At 38.3% G+C, this 13143-nt stretch overlaps 1 protein-coding gene across 1 annotated transcript in view; it reads left to right on the top strand.

Annotated features, from left to right (window-relative positions):
* LOC127439270 (C3 and PZP-like alpha-2-macroglobulin domain-containing protein 8) overlaps positions 1–13143 on the top strand; it is a 55379-nt gene that overhangs the window by 20233 nt on the left and 22003 nt on the right. Inside the window, exons 19-27 of the mRNA XM_051695484.1 lie at positions 78–140; positions 3951–4182; positions 5035–5188; positions 6579–6718; positions 7439–7490; positions 7613–7911; positions 10153–10378; positions 10563–10739; positions 10877–10958. Of these exons, the coding sequence (XP_051551444.1) occupies positions 78–140; positions 3951–4182; positions 5035–5188; positions 6579–6718; positions 7439–7490; positions 7613–7911; positions 10153–10378; positions 10563–10739; positions 10877–10958 (1425 nt within the window). The remainder of the gene's footprint in view (positions 1–77; positions 141–3950; positions 4183–5034; positions 5189–6578; positions 6719–7438; positions 7491–7612; positions 7912–10152; positions 10379–10562; positions 10740–10876; positions 10959–13143) is intronic.

Here is a 13143-nt window from a genome sequence, read left to right as displayed (position 1 = left end):
AGAAATGAACATTAAATATCTCGGGGGTTGGTTGTCTCTAAGGTCTAGCTTCTCTTATGTCAGTGTGTGTTTTACAGGGCAGGGAACCGCAGGCGCACATTCTTCCCAGAGACATGGATAATGCACTGCTTCAATGTCAGGTAGTAGTTTTTTTCAATTAGGTTTTTTAGATTTTGGAGGTTTTAGAATGGGGATTCTTCTTTTATGTGTTATTTAGTGATAGACTAAACAAGCAATACACTGTTATATTAGACAGGCTGATTAATCGGCCAATATTTGGTCATTTTGAGATTATCGCATCAATCTGCTTGCCAATTATAAGAAGTATTACGAAACGTGGCATGATAAAGTCTGTCTACATTAATAATGGTTTTTGTCCTAACCAGCTGCAGTCGCAAAAAGCGGCAAGCAACATTCTGTTGCTTACTTGGTTTCTATGTTGGTGGTGTTGTGCCGGGTAGCCCCACTCATTGTAAGCTCTTATTGGTCCAAAATCCAGCTTCATATAACAGTACAGTAAACATGAAATATATTCTGATTGTTGTGATTGTGACACGGCATGCTACAGTTTACGTTCAATATGGACAGGCAAATTGCTTGTCGCTGGAATTTTATTGGATCACATCTGGTTAAGAGGCTATATTAGTTCCACCCCACCCTGTGTTAGTTTCAAACTCCACCAATATCGTTATCAATGGATGCACAGTTTCAGTTTCAAAGATTTTAGTGTACATGGTTACATATGCTGTTTGCATTCAGATGTTTTCAGTATTTAGTTATTTTTGTATCGTGTTGTATTTAGCAATGTAGTACCCCTGTGTAAATAGTAATGCTCTTTGCACCACCTATTTATCACTATTAGCAAGCTAGCTTTCTAGCTGTCTCATTCTGACCAAGGTGTACATGTTAACTAGTTAATAACTATGCTAGCTAACATTAGCTACCTTTTACATTTAGTTAAATTATTAACATAAGCTGTAGCTAGCTAACCCAGACTTTTAACAGGGCTTTTCATACATGAAATTGCTGCCTTTTTGCGAGGCAGCTGGTGCTTTATATATATATAATATACAGTATATGTATATAATATACAGTATATACAGTATATGTATATATATGTATATATATATATATATATATATATATATATATATATATATATATATATATATATATATACTGTATATAGACAATATATATGTATATATTATATATATATTTACACAGTGCATTCAGAAAGTATTCAGAGCCCTTCATTTTTTTTCCACATTTTACTATGTTGCAGCCTTATGCTAAAATGCTTTAAATTATTACGTTTTTTCACATCAATCTACACTCCATACCCCATAATGACAAAGCAATAACCAGATTTTTGATAACTTTGCAAAGTTTTTTAAAATAAAAAAACTGAAATATCACATTGACATAAGTATTCAGACCCTTAAGTCAGTACTTAATTGAAGCACATTTGGCAGCAATTACAGCCTCAAGTCTTATTGGGTATGATGCAACAAGCTTTGCACACCTGGATTTGTGGATTTTCTGCCATTCTTCTCTGCAGATCCTCTCAAGCTCTGTCAGGTTGGATGGGAGTGTCAGTGGACAGCCATTTTCAGGTCTCTGATGTTTGATTGCGTTCAAGTCCGGGCTCTGGCTGGACCACTCAGGGACATTCACAGAGTTGTCCCTAAGCCACTCTTGTGTTGTCTTTGCTGTGTGCTTAGGGTCATTGTCCTGTTGGACGGTGAACCTTCGGCCCAGTCTGAGGTCCCAAGCACTCTGGACCAGGTTTTCATTAAGGATATCTCTGTATTTTGCTGCGTTCAGCTTTCCTTCAACCCTGACCAGTCCCCCAGTCCCTACTGCTGAAAAACACCCCCATAGCATGATGCTACCATCAAAATACTTCACTGTTCGGATGGTTTTGCACAGGTGATGAGCGGTGCCTGGTTTCCTCCAGACAAGACACTTGGAATTGAGGGCAAACAGTTCAATCTTCATTTCATCAGACCAAGGAATCTTGTTTCTCACAGTCTGAGAGTCCTTTAGGTGCTTTTTTGCAAATTCCAAACCGGGCTTTATGTGTCTTGCACTGAGGAGAGGCTTCCATCTGGCCACTCTGCCATAAAGTCCTGGTTGTTCCAAACTTCTTTCATTTAAGAATTATGGAGGTCCCTGTGCTCTTGGGAACCTTCAATGCAGCCAAATTGTTTTTGTAGCCTTCATCAGATCTGTGCCTGGACACAATCCTGTCTCTGAGCTCTGCAGGCAGTTCCTTTGACCTCATGGCTTGGTTTTTGCTCTGATATGAATTTTCAGCTGTGAGACCTTATATAGACAGGTGTTTGCCTTTCCAAATCATGTCCAATCAATGGAATTTGTCACCGGTGAACTCCAATCAAAGTGCAGAAACATCTCAAAGATGATTCAAGTGTCATAGCAAAGGGTGAATACTTATTTCAATGTGATATTTCAGTTTTTTCTTTCTAATAAGTTTGCAAAGTTATAAAAAATCTGGTTTTTGCTTTGTCATAATGGGGTATGGAGTGAAGATTGATGTGACATTTAAAAAAAAAAGCATTTTAGCATAATGCTGCAACATAAAAACAAAAAATTGAACGAATGAAGGGGTCTGAATACTTCCTGAAGGCACTGCATATCGCCAATGACCACAATGGACCTTATTCACAGTAGCGCTATCTTTGAGTTTTGACTGGATTGACAGCAAAGGTGTGAGGGACAGACTTACAGGCTCTTCAATGGGTTGTACTGCTGTTTAAAGTGTTTTGGATTGTTCTCCTGACAAAATATTGAAAAAAAATAAAAACACATCGATCCAATACATTTCAATTTACAAAAAACTCCAGAAAAGTAAGCTGTGGAAAATGAGATGTGATCTACGAGCTTTATACAGCTTTATACATTGAATGCCATTGAAGAGACTGCAAGTCAGTACCTCACAGCCTTGTTTTCATTCACTTTAAAAATCAAATATGGCACTACTGTGAATAATGCCTAATGAACCTGCTTACATGCCCTTAAGAAAACGGTTTATTCCAGGGTTTTTGCAGAAAGCAGCTTTCTAAAATGTCATGTAAACACAAACACCATTTTCCTTAATTAGTTTAAGGGATTAACAGAAAGTGGTTTTACACACCTAGGTTTCTGCTGGTGAACACGGATTGTGTGGCCATTTAAACGCATAAACAACGTTCTTATAGGTTTTTGAAAAGTGTGCATATGCATGGAACAGACCAGATAACTAATTTCATAGGATGGAGCCCTGCATCATATCAACATATGAATGCAGCGGAAAGAATTCAACATTTCTGGGAGTACAGTGGGAAAAGGGAAAATCAGACACATGACTATACCAACTATACCAATTTATATCACACTACTTGTACACAAATATTTACTACTGTTCCTCACATCTGTGTATATGTGCTCAAGTGCATTGGGGGAATCCCAAAGTTTGATGTAATAGGGAAAACCCGCTATTGCAGCGCAATTCCGCTGCAGGTCATGATGGAAAATTAAGGAAACAAACAAAGTAACAATTTTGAAATATATCTGAAAATAAAGCGAAGCAACAGAGAATTAAAAAGTCATCCTCAGATGCCATGTTTGTTATTTACTCTAGTGTCGCTGGAAATTAATGTATGTTACCGGGGTGAAAGCTGCTTACTGACCAAGCCGCATCATGTATACGGGAGTAAAGAGAAACCGCTAACACATTGCAAACGTGTATGCCATTACAGAGTCTTAAGCAGCTTTCTCGTAATAAACGGTTTTCTGGTGTCCATGTAAAATAATTATTTGTCTCTAGATATCATATCAGAATCTCTTGCTGAAAAAACAATAATAGGCCATCAGTAGATGAAACATTAGCAAAAATGTTCTGTATGATTTAGCTTAACCCGATAATTCTTACCTTATTTGATTGACAGTAATGTTACCGGAGAAGCAGAGTTACAAATGGATGTCCCTGATTCCATCACCACATGGGTGACAGAGGCTATTGGTTTGTCTGCTGAAAAGGGGCTGGGCCTGGCTCAGACTGCAGAGCTGCGCACATTCAAGCCCTTCTTCATCGACATCACCCTGCCGTACAGCATTATTCGTGGTGAACAAACGAAAATCCCACTGACGGTGTATAACTACCTCCCATCTTGCATAGAGGTGTGTGTGTGTGTGTCTTGTTTCATGTTTCACACTGTTCATACTTTACCCTCAGATGGAAAATGTAAACAGCATATGAACGTTTCAAGCACATGAATATTTAATGAGATAAGTACTGAGACATTGTATGGTTGGTTGCCTTTTGCTAAACAACTTTCAGAAACATTCTAACATTGCATTGTTTCACACTGTATACCTTTGGCAACGCAATGTGGAGTTAACCCCACAAATGTGGTGATAACACCGGTTTAAAAGCGGTGCTAACCCCCTTTCAAAATGACAAGTGTGAAACGTTGCTTTACCTGGTGTTAAAAGCAGGTGCAGTGTGAAAAGCCCTAAAATCTAGTTTAGCATTATTACTGCTCTTAAAGTGATAGTTCACCCAAAAATCTATATTCTTATCATTTACTCACCCTCATGTCTCAAAAGGAGATATTAGGCAGCATCAGACACAATTGACTTTCATTGTATGTAGAAAAAAATGAAATGAAAGAAAATTTTGAGTCACTATATTCCTTTAATGCAAATACTTAAGTGACTTTGATACACTATCATGGTTGCTATGATCACTAATTTCAACCCTAATATCATGTTGACTCTAAAACATTATTTAGTGTCAGCTTATTCTTGGCTTATTGTTTAGGTTCAGAGGGGTTTCAAAATCGAATCCTTCAGGAACGATGGGAGGCCATGAGTAATGCAGCATGGAAAATGTGCAATTCACCTCCAAAATTCCCTAGAATCTTTCAGGAGCCCTTGGGAATTTATGCCATATGAGTTTAAATGCAGAGAACATGTGTTTGTGTGCTGTGGTGAAACGCCATGACTGATTTGTACAATCATTTTCTCTAGGTCCATGTGAAAGTTTCAGTGCCCAAAGGGATCAAGTTTGTGGGTCATCCAGGGAAACACCACCTGACCCGCAAAAAATGTGTTGCGCCTGGAGAGGCAACGCCCACTTATATCGTGCTGCTCTTTTCCGAATTGGTGGCTGCCAACATCACAGGTTGGCCATTAAAAAACTTAAACAACGTTGCATTCTTTGTTTAAATTTTTTCAAACACCTTATTTCCCTACTTCTGTTAAATTTTGAATCCCATATTTTCAATGTCGTGTTTTGAACCTCAGTGCATGTATTCAGTCGCTGTCATATTCCTAATTCATGACTTCAAAGAAATACATTTCAGCTTGTAAGTCTTTAAACGGGGGTCAAGTTTAACCCTTGTCGTTGACTTATGTAATGAACCATGCTGGACAATGATGTTCTTTTGGGTTATCTGAACATTTTGAGGAAAAGTACATATTGGGAGTGGGGGCAGTGGGGGTCTGTTTCATGGAGCTTTGTGGCATGTTGATGAATTTGCAGGTCAGTGCTAGCCAATGGGCCCCCCACGGCTCTTGCCTAGTCCCTCCAGCTCCAAGTCCTTCCTTCTCACTACACGCATACAAAGGGACTTTGCTGGCAAGCAGCCATGCCTCCACGGAGCCATGTGTGTATCATATTAGGCCATAACGGGTGTTGTTAAAAAAGAAAGCTTGCTGACAAATGTCTCCCATTTTGCACTTTTTGTTTGTATATTCATATAAAGTTTATGCACTTCAACTGGGTAGCTCAGTGGTAAAATACGCTGGCTACCACCCCTGGAGTTTGCTAGTTCGCTAGTTCGAATCCCAGGGTGTGCAGAGTGACTCCAGCCAGATCTCCTAAGCAACCAATTTGGCCTGGTTGCTAGGGAGGATAGTCACATGGGGTAACCTCCTCTGGGTCACTATAATGTGGTTCGTTCTCGGTGGGGCACATGGTGAGTTGAGCGTGGTTGCCGCGGTGGATGGCGTGAAGCCTGCACACATGCTATGTCTCCATGGCAACGCGTTCAACAAGCCACGTGATAAGATGTGTGGGTTGATGGTCTCAGACGCGGAGGCAAATGGGATCCGTCCTCTGCCACCCAGGCGAATCACTACGCGACCACGAGGACTTAGAGCGCATTGGGAATTGAGCATTCCAAATTGGGAGAAAAAAAAAAAGAAAAAAAAAAAGATATACAGGCAGTTCATTTGATCCAATTTTTTAACTGATATTCACACTTTTCCACTCATCGGTTATTGGTTTCAAATATCGGTTTTACCGATAAATTGCATTTAGTCTCGAAAAGCAGGCTATTCACCTTCAGATGTTAGTGATAAATGATTATATTATTTTGTCAAAATAACAAAAATAAAACAAAAGTTAAAAATCAGTAAGGCATATCGGTTTTGGGACATTTAAACAAAAATAATCTGTACTGCTACATATAAAAGCAATTTTGGTCCATCTCTATTCCGAACTGCAACCTTTTTATGTGGTACCATTGAGATCTGCTGTATGTCATTTCCCATTTTTGTTTCCATGGCAGCTCGCGCCATGGCCTACAGCGAGCCAAGTTGTTGCTCTGATGGGCTGCAGTCCAGCAAAGCAGGCAAAGTGGCAGATGAACATGAGGACAGGAGAATCCTAGTAGGCATGGACTATGTGCGCAGAAGCGTGCTGGTAGAGGTGGGGACCCTGGATCTCATTGGTCTCATTTACTAATATGGTACAACGGGTCTTAAGGCACCCCTTATGGAAATTTTGCTTTATTCTGGTCACAAAATGTATCAAGGTAAAATAAACAGATTTATTTTTATTGAATATTGTTGGAGCAACATAATTTGTGTGAAAAGAAATAATAACGGAAGGTTGTTTCAATTAAAATTCTGTCTCCCTCACTTGGGATAAAAGGCCTCTAGGGGGTTTAAAATGATATCATGTAGATAAAGGCAATAGTTATAGGACACAATTTGCCAACTAATGCAAATAATTTTGAGACAGCAAGATGCTTTTTTGAGCAACAAATTAAGATGATGTGTACTCAAAATAACTGCATCAGAAAAAGTCAACCATTTCCTGTTAATTTCAAACACATTTTATTACAGCTTTTTTTGACCTGCTTTTTCATTATTGAATTGTTGGACATGATGCGAATGCACAAATAGATTAATAAAATTATTGAAACTGTAATATCATAAGAAAAGGTATTGCGACATATGATTGTATATACTGTATATCGGTATACCAATATTTGATTGTATTAACACATCCCTGTGCATGATGTTTGCACACAAGTTTTACGTACAAATATGTGCATAAAATTGGTTCATGAATGAGACCCATTTTCACTGTGTTGTGGTCATGTTTTAGTGAATAATATCCCCATCTTCTACCTTTTTTCCATAGCCTGAAGGTTTGCCTAGAGAGTACACAAACAGCGTCTTCTTCTGCCCAAACGGTAAGCAAGTCCTTCCTGTTCATCATAAATTCTTAAACGCACATTTGCTAGGTTGCCCTCTGAATTAAAATGTAAATGAAATGGATATTTATTCTCCAATATTTCTCCTCTGATGTGCGCAGAACGAATCCATATCTCCACACCCAACAAATACGAGTATCAATATGTCAAGAAGCCGGACAAAGTCATGCACATGCAAGTGGCCATCAAAAGCCACAATGATGCCCACATTGCTCTCTCGCCCACTGCCCGCGACAGCACTGAAATGGTGGAGATTGTATTGGGCGGTCGGCAAAACTCACGCTCCTGGATTTCACGGGGTAAGATGGGTGAGCCTGTTGCCAGTGCCCCGACACCAGGCATTTTGTCCTGGGATGAGTTCAGAAGCTTTTGGATCAGCTGGAGAGAAAGAGGAGTGCAGGTAAAATTTGAGAAAATTGTGTGAAACAGTTGTTGGATAGTTATGACATAAGCTATGTTGCAGTCCAATTTGTGATTTTAATTTATGTGAAATATCTGTATATTGCAAAAACAGTTTGCAAATAAAGCAGTGTTTCCATCCAATGTGCTTTAGAGAAAAAATTGTCACTTCTGGTGAACAACATTGTCACATCATTTTGATGACAGGCTTTGGCTCCGGCATTTCAAAATGACCAGAGCAACATTTGAGATGCTACGCGATGATATTAATGGTATTCTCTAAGTGAATTATGTACTCACGTGGCTTGTTGAGACATAGTCACATGACTTTTTTGATGCACATCTATATTGCTAGATAACTAGTTTTCAGGGTGTGATGGCTATGGTTAGCTGATTGGTTGAAATGTCTCAAGTGGATGAATAGATTTGTAGATGAATAGCTGTATGGCTTTTTATTTTTATTATCATACATGTGGACAATGGCACATTTTAAGAAGGTTATGTTAGTTTCTCCAGAATTGTTTTGTACCAATCACATTAATCGTATATGTAGTACATTTCAGCATGATAACATCCACAAGAACAGTGTATCTCTATTAACTCCTTTACGTGGATTTTAAATAATTTAACGCAATGAATCATACAATTTTGGGATGATGCATTTTATTTCAGAGGCCATGTTGATTTTTTAGATTCAGTATCTAAAAAATACTAGAATCTTATGGTTTACATACTGAACAAGTCATTCAAGTATTCAAATGTTTTTCATAGAATTTTAAAAAATTATTATCTTTGGGAGTGAATACTTTTGGTGCAAAACATCTTTGTGAAAGTTGATGTGAACTGGACTGAAGGCTAGTTGCTTTGGATTATCTGAGTTTTGGATGCTATTCAAATATTAGGCATCCCCTGCCCAATTCTAGAAAAATACTTCACTGGCGCCTGGACGGAAAGGAGTGTTTGTGTTTGTGTTGGAATGTCCCGGTGTTCGGTCATGGCATCAGGGTTCAGTTGTTCAGTAGTTCATGGCGTACTTGTGAAGTGGTCATAGTTTACCAGTTGATGTCACTGTAAGGTCACAGTGATCTGTGACTGTGACCATTGCTTTGCTCTCACTGGCACTGAACGGTGCGGATCCAACACTGAAACTACTCTGCTCACCATAGGGAGCAATAAAACAGTACTGGTACACTTAGTCACATAAGATGGGATCCGATTTGTTATGATAATGACCTATTTTCATTGTAGCATGATGAACCATTTTCTATTTTCCATGTTAAAAGATTCAATGACTGATTCTTGTCAATACCAAGGAGAGTTTATGGAAGACCCCACAATGGGTCTATGTAGGCTTAAGGTGATGTTGATAGCTTTTGCCAAGACTTAGCAATTGTGTTTTATTGAGCCCACTGTGCTTGTAAAATGCAGCATTCAAACTACTTTTTGACTAGAACTTAATTGGTTTCCATGGTGTTATTATTAAATTAAAGTTTAGTCATATTTGCTTAGTTTCCTCAGTGAGAGTATGTTGGGGATGGCCATTATGACCAAAATCTTCTTTTACGGTATGAGTAATTATATATATATGGTAACAATATACAGTATAGTACAATATAAATCATTTTTATTTGAAATTCAACTAAAATGGTTTATTAATACTTGTAATACTTAAAATACAAACTGTTACAGGTAAAAAGCTGTTAAGCAAAATCTCTACCTGGGACTATACATTAAATGTGCTGTAAGTGATTTTTTTGATGGAATGGTATACATAAAATGTTCCTTCTCACTAAAAGATATCACTGAAATAAGTGTCCTGGGATATCTTACCATTCTCTGTGACAGCTCTAGACTCTGTAAACAGCAAACAAAAATGTGTCTGCATGCCGTGGTGACACTTTTTTCTGTCAATCATTTTGCGCGTTCTACATGCTGTTGTAGTTGAAGCAGATCATTGAGGCTTAATTACATAAATGATATTCAGATTCATAATACTTGTCAGGTGAGGGTGCTACTATTGTGTTTGAAAATCAGGTGAAGATTCTTTTTTGTTCTTTGTCGGTCTCAAAGGTATCTTTCGAGTGCTGAGTTTTGGAAAGAGGGGGTTCGGCTAATTCAACGGCTCAGTCTCGAAGGCCCACAAGGGATATAATCGCTTACAGCACCTTTAATCTTGGACCAATCATTCATACCCTCCAATTAGAATCAAGTTGCTATGGTTACATAATCTTATATTTGATAGGTGGGGCATGGCATAGAGCCATCCAGTGAGACCCTGATCCTGCAATGGACAGGACCAATTCCTGCTCAGGTGCGATATATTGGCTTCTCCACTGGCTGGGGCTCTGTGGGTGAGTTCAGGATCTGGCGCAAAGAAGACGCTGATGAAAACCACAATGAGGCTTTCACTCTTGGAGTCCCACACAATGTGGTACCAGGCTCAGAGCGAGCCACCGCCTCCATGATCGGTGAGGACACTTGAAAACATCTCAGGTCATAGTGCAGCCAACCAACAGAATCCTGCCCTAAACTCGTGCTGTTAGTTCAGACAGAAGTTGGACCATCATTAAAAGATTACACACTATAATTTTAAGTTTGATTGCAATTGTAAAACATGATGTACAATGTCTTTTGGGACATTTTGTGTCATAGGTGATGTTATGGGGCCCACCCTTAATAACCTCGACAAGCTCTTACGACTCCCTTTCGGTTGTGGCGAGCAGAACATGATCCACTTTGCTCCCAATGTCTTTGTGCTCAAGTACCTCCAGAAAACCCGACAGCTCAGTCCAGAAGTTGAGACAGAGGCCACCGACTACCTACTACAAGGTACAAGATGCAACACGCCTTCATTCTTCAATGCGTCTTCTCGATTATTAATCTACTGAAGAAATATTTTAAAATTATTGAAGTTGTGCGCAAATGCAGTGCAAACAATGCCTTGGGTCTTCCAATGTACCTGGCAGGTTATCAGAGACAGCTGACATACAAGAGGCAGGATGGTTCTTACAGTGCCTTTGGGGAAAGAGATTCCTCCGGAAGCATGTGGTAAGCTTTTGACGTGTGAAGTCTGTACATGCCTTGTCTGCTAAGAAGTTGGATTTAATTACAATAGGGTGAGCCATATGTTTTTCCTAGTTTGTCCTTTATTTAACCCCCTGCTCCAGTCAAAGAGAGGTGAAATTCGCAAACACGTTAATAAACATCGAATATTAACTCACCCTCATGTTCTTCCAAATTAATATTACTGTATTTCTTATGTGGAAAAATACTGTTACATTTTTGGTGAGCTATCCCTTTAAAAATATATTTGTGATGATTTTGCCGGCAATATATAATATCGGCAACATTGTGAATATTGCAGTGATTTAATGCACTTTTCATTGGCCATTAAGTTGCCTAAAAAGTGCATGATTAGACTAGTTTCATCTTTCTTTGTCTCACAACTCACAAGTTTTAGAGCGTTAGGATAATGTTTTAATGGTGTATCTTATTTAAACGTAAGTAGCAAAAATGGCGTTAGAAATGGTAAGTTTGATTCATTTTATGTGAATCATTTAAAACTGTCCCTTTTTGAATTAATCAGTTCTCTACATTGGTACAATGGCTGTTTGGTCAAAATAATGGTTCCTATGTTTGAAAAAAAAAAAAAGACCCATTACATAGTAAATTCATAAATACCTAGATATACTGCATATTGTCAAAAAAATGAAAAATATCGAGATATACTGTATTTTTAACTCTATTACCCAGCCCTAACAAACACCCAAGTTTGGTTTTTGATAGGTATTTTTTCCCCCAAATATCCTTAAATTTGGCACCATGTTACTCTGTGATTTATTGTATAGGGCTAAACCTGTGATTAGAAGCACATGATGTTTGTGTTAACTGAGAACACAGATGGAATGCAAATTGGAAAAAAAACTTTGTCATCTCTGTATATTTGCTTAAAATTTGAAGTGATTCATTTCATAACAGAGGCATGCGTTGTAAACTGCTGAACCGACTGTACCCCTGAGCCTTATTAACTAACTACTAATAAGCTCCCTGACTCCAGTCACGGGAGTACAGATTTATAAGTTGTTTTGGGGGATTTCTTCCCGTGGTCCAGAACAGCCATCATTAACTATGCCTTCTGTAAGGTCAACAGCCCCTACCCCCACAACTGGCTCTATTGCTCCCTACGCAGTTGAACACACGGGAGCCTAGAATATTCTGAGTTTCATCATCATTCCTGGCTATTGAAATCTAAAAGTAGGGCACATACTTGATGCATGTAGCCTTTTTTATCCTATATAAACCAAAATACAATGTCCCCCAAAAGTATTTGGGCATTTAATAAAAAAATGTGGTAGTATCATTGCATTAGATAGCAAAATATAAAAGCAACTGTCATTTATTTTAAAGAAAGGTGGCACATATACACTTTTTAAACAAAATATTTCACAAAAATAAATTTGTTAGGTTTAAAATATCTAAAAAAAAATAGATATACTGTTCAATGAGGACAAAAATTATTTGGACACTTGTTGGTTGTCAAAAATTTGTGGAACATACTGTATCTATCGTTAATGTGGGTACACCTGTTTGAACTTGAGGGAAACACACTTCATTCAGTACATCATACAAGAAAAATTACCTTGACACCAGTTGGTTAAAAGTAATTGCAAAAATGTTGTAGACAAATTCCATTAGTTGTTGGAAAATCTCTAGTATAATTTGTTTGCAGATGACACTTGCTTAGAAATTTTGTTATCTAATTAAATCACATTTTTAAGCTTGATTTAAATGTCCAGATACTTTGTGGGGCCACTGTATGTAGGTTGCGAACAAGTAGTTTACTTAAAACTTCATTTTATTGTGTGGTGGAGATTTTCTTTTTAAAGCTGTTGGGACATGGTCCAATGAAGATGCCAGACCTTTACTCAAATCCGTTACCAACACTTTATGCATTCGTCTGAGAATGTTTACAAGTCGGAACAACCCCGCTTTTGTTTCTGGTCCAGTTTCAGCTATTAGCACAGATGATTTATTTCCAGGTTAACAGCAGTTTCAGAGCTGGGTTAATACATCCCAGCTTGGGCTGAATGATAGGAGAGGAAATTGTGGCTCCTAATGAAAAAATTGGTCATAATGGCACAGCAAGTATTTAATGTCCCCATCAGCACCTTGGTGCTGCGGTAATGCCAAGTCCTTCAGAACTAATCTGCTTCAGAAGAAAGGGCACCTAACA

This window comes from Myxocyprinus asiaticus, chromosome 50 (genome assembly GCF_019703515.2).
Source record: "Myxocyprinus asiaticus isolate MX2 ecotype Aquarium Trade chromosome 50, UBuf_Myxa_2, whole genome shotgun sequence".
Classification (NCBI taxonomy): Eukaryota; Metazoa; Chordata; class Actinopteri; order Cypriniformes; family Catostomidae; genus Myxocyprinus; species Myxocyprinus asiaticus.
This window is presented reverse-complemented; position numbering and strand designations above follow the sequence as displayed.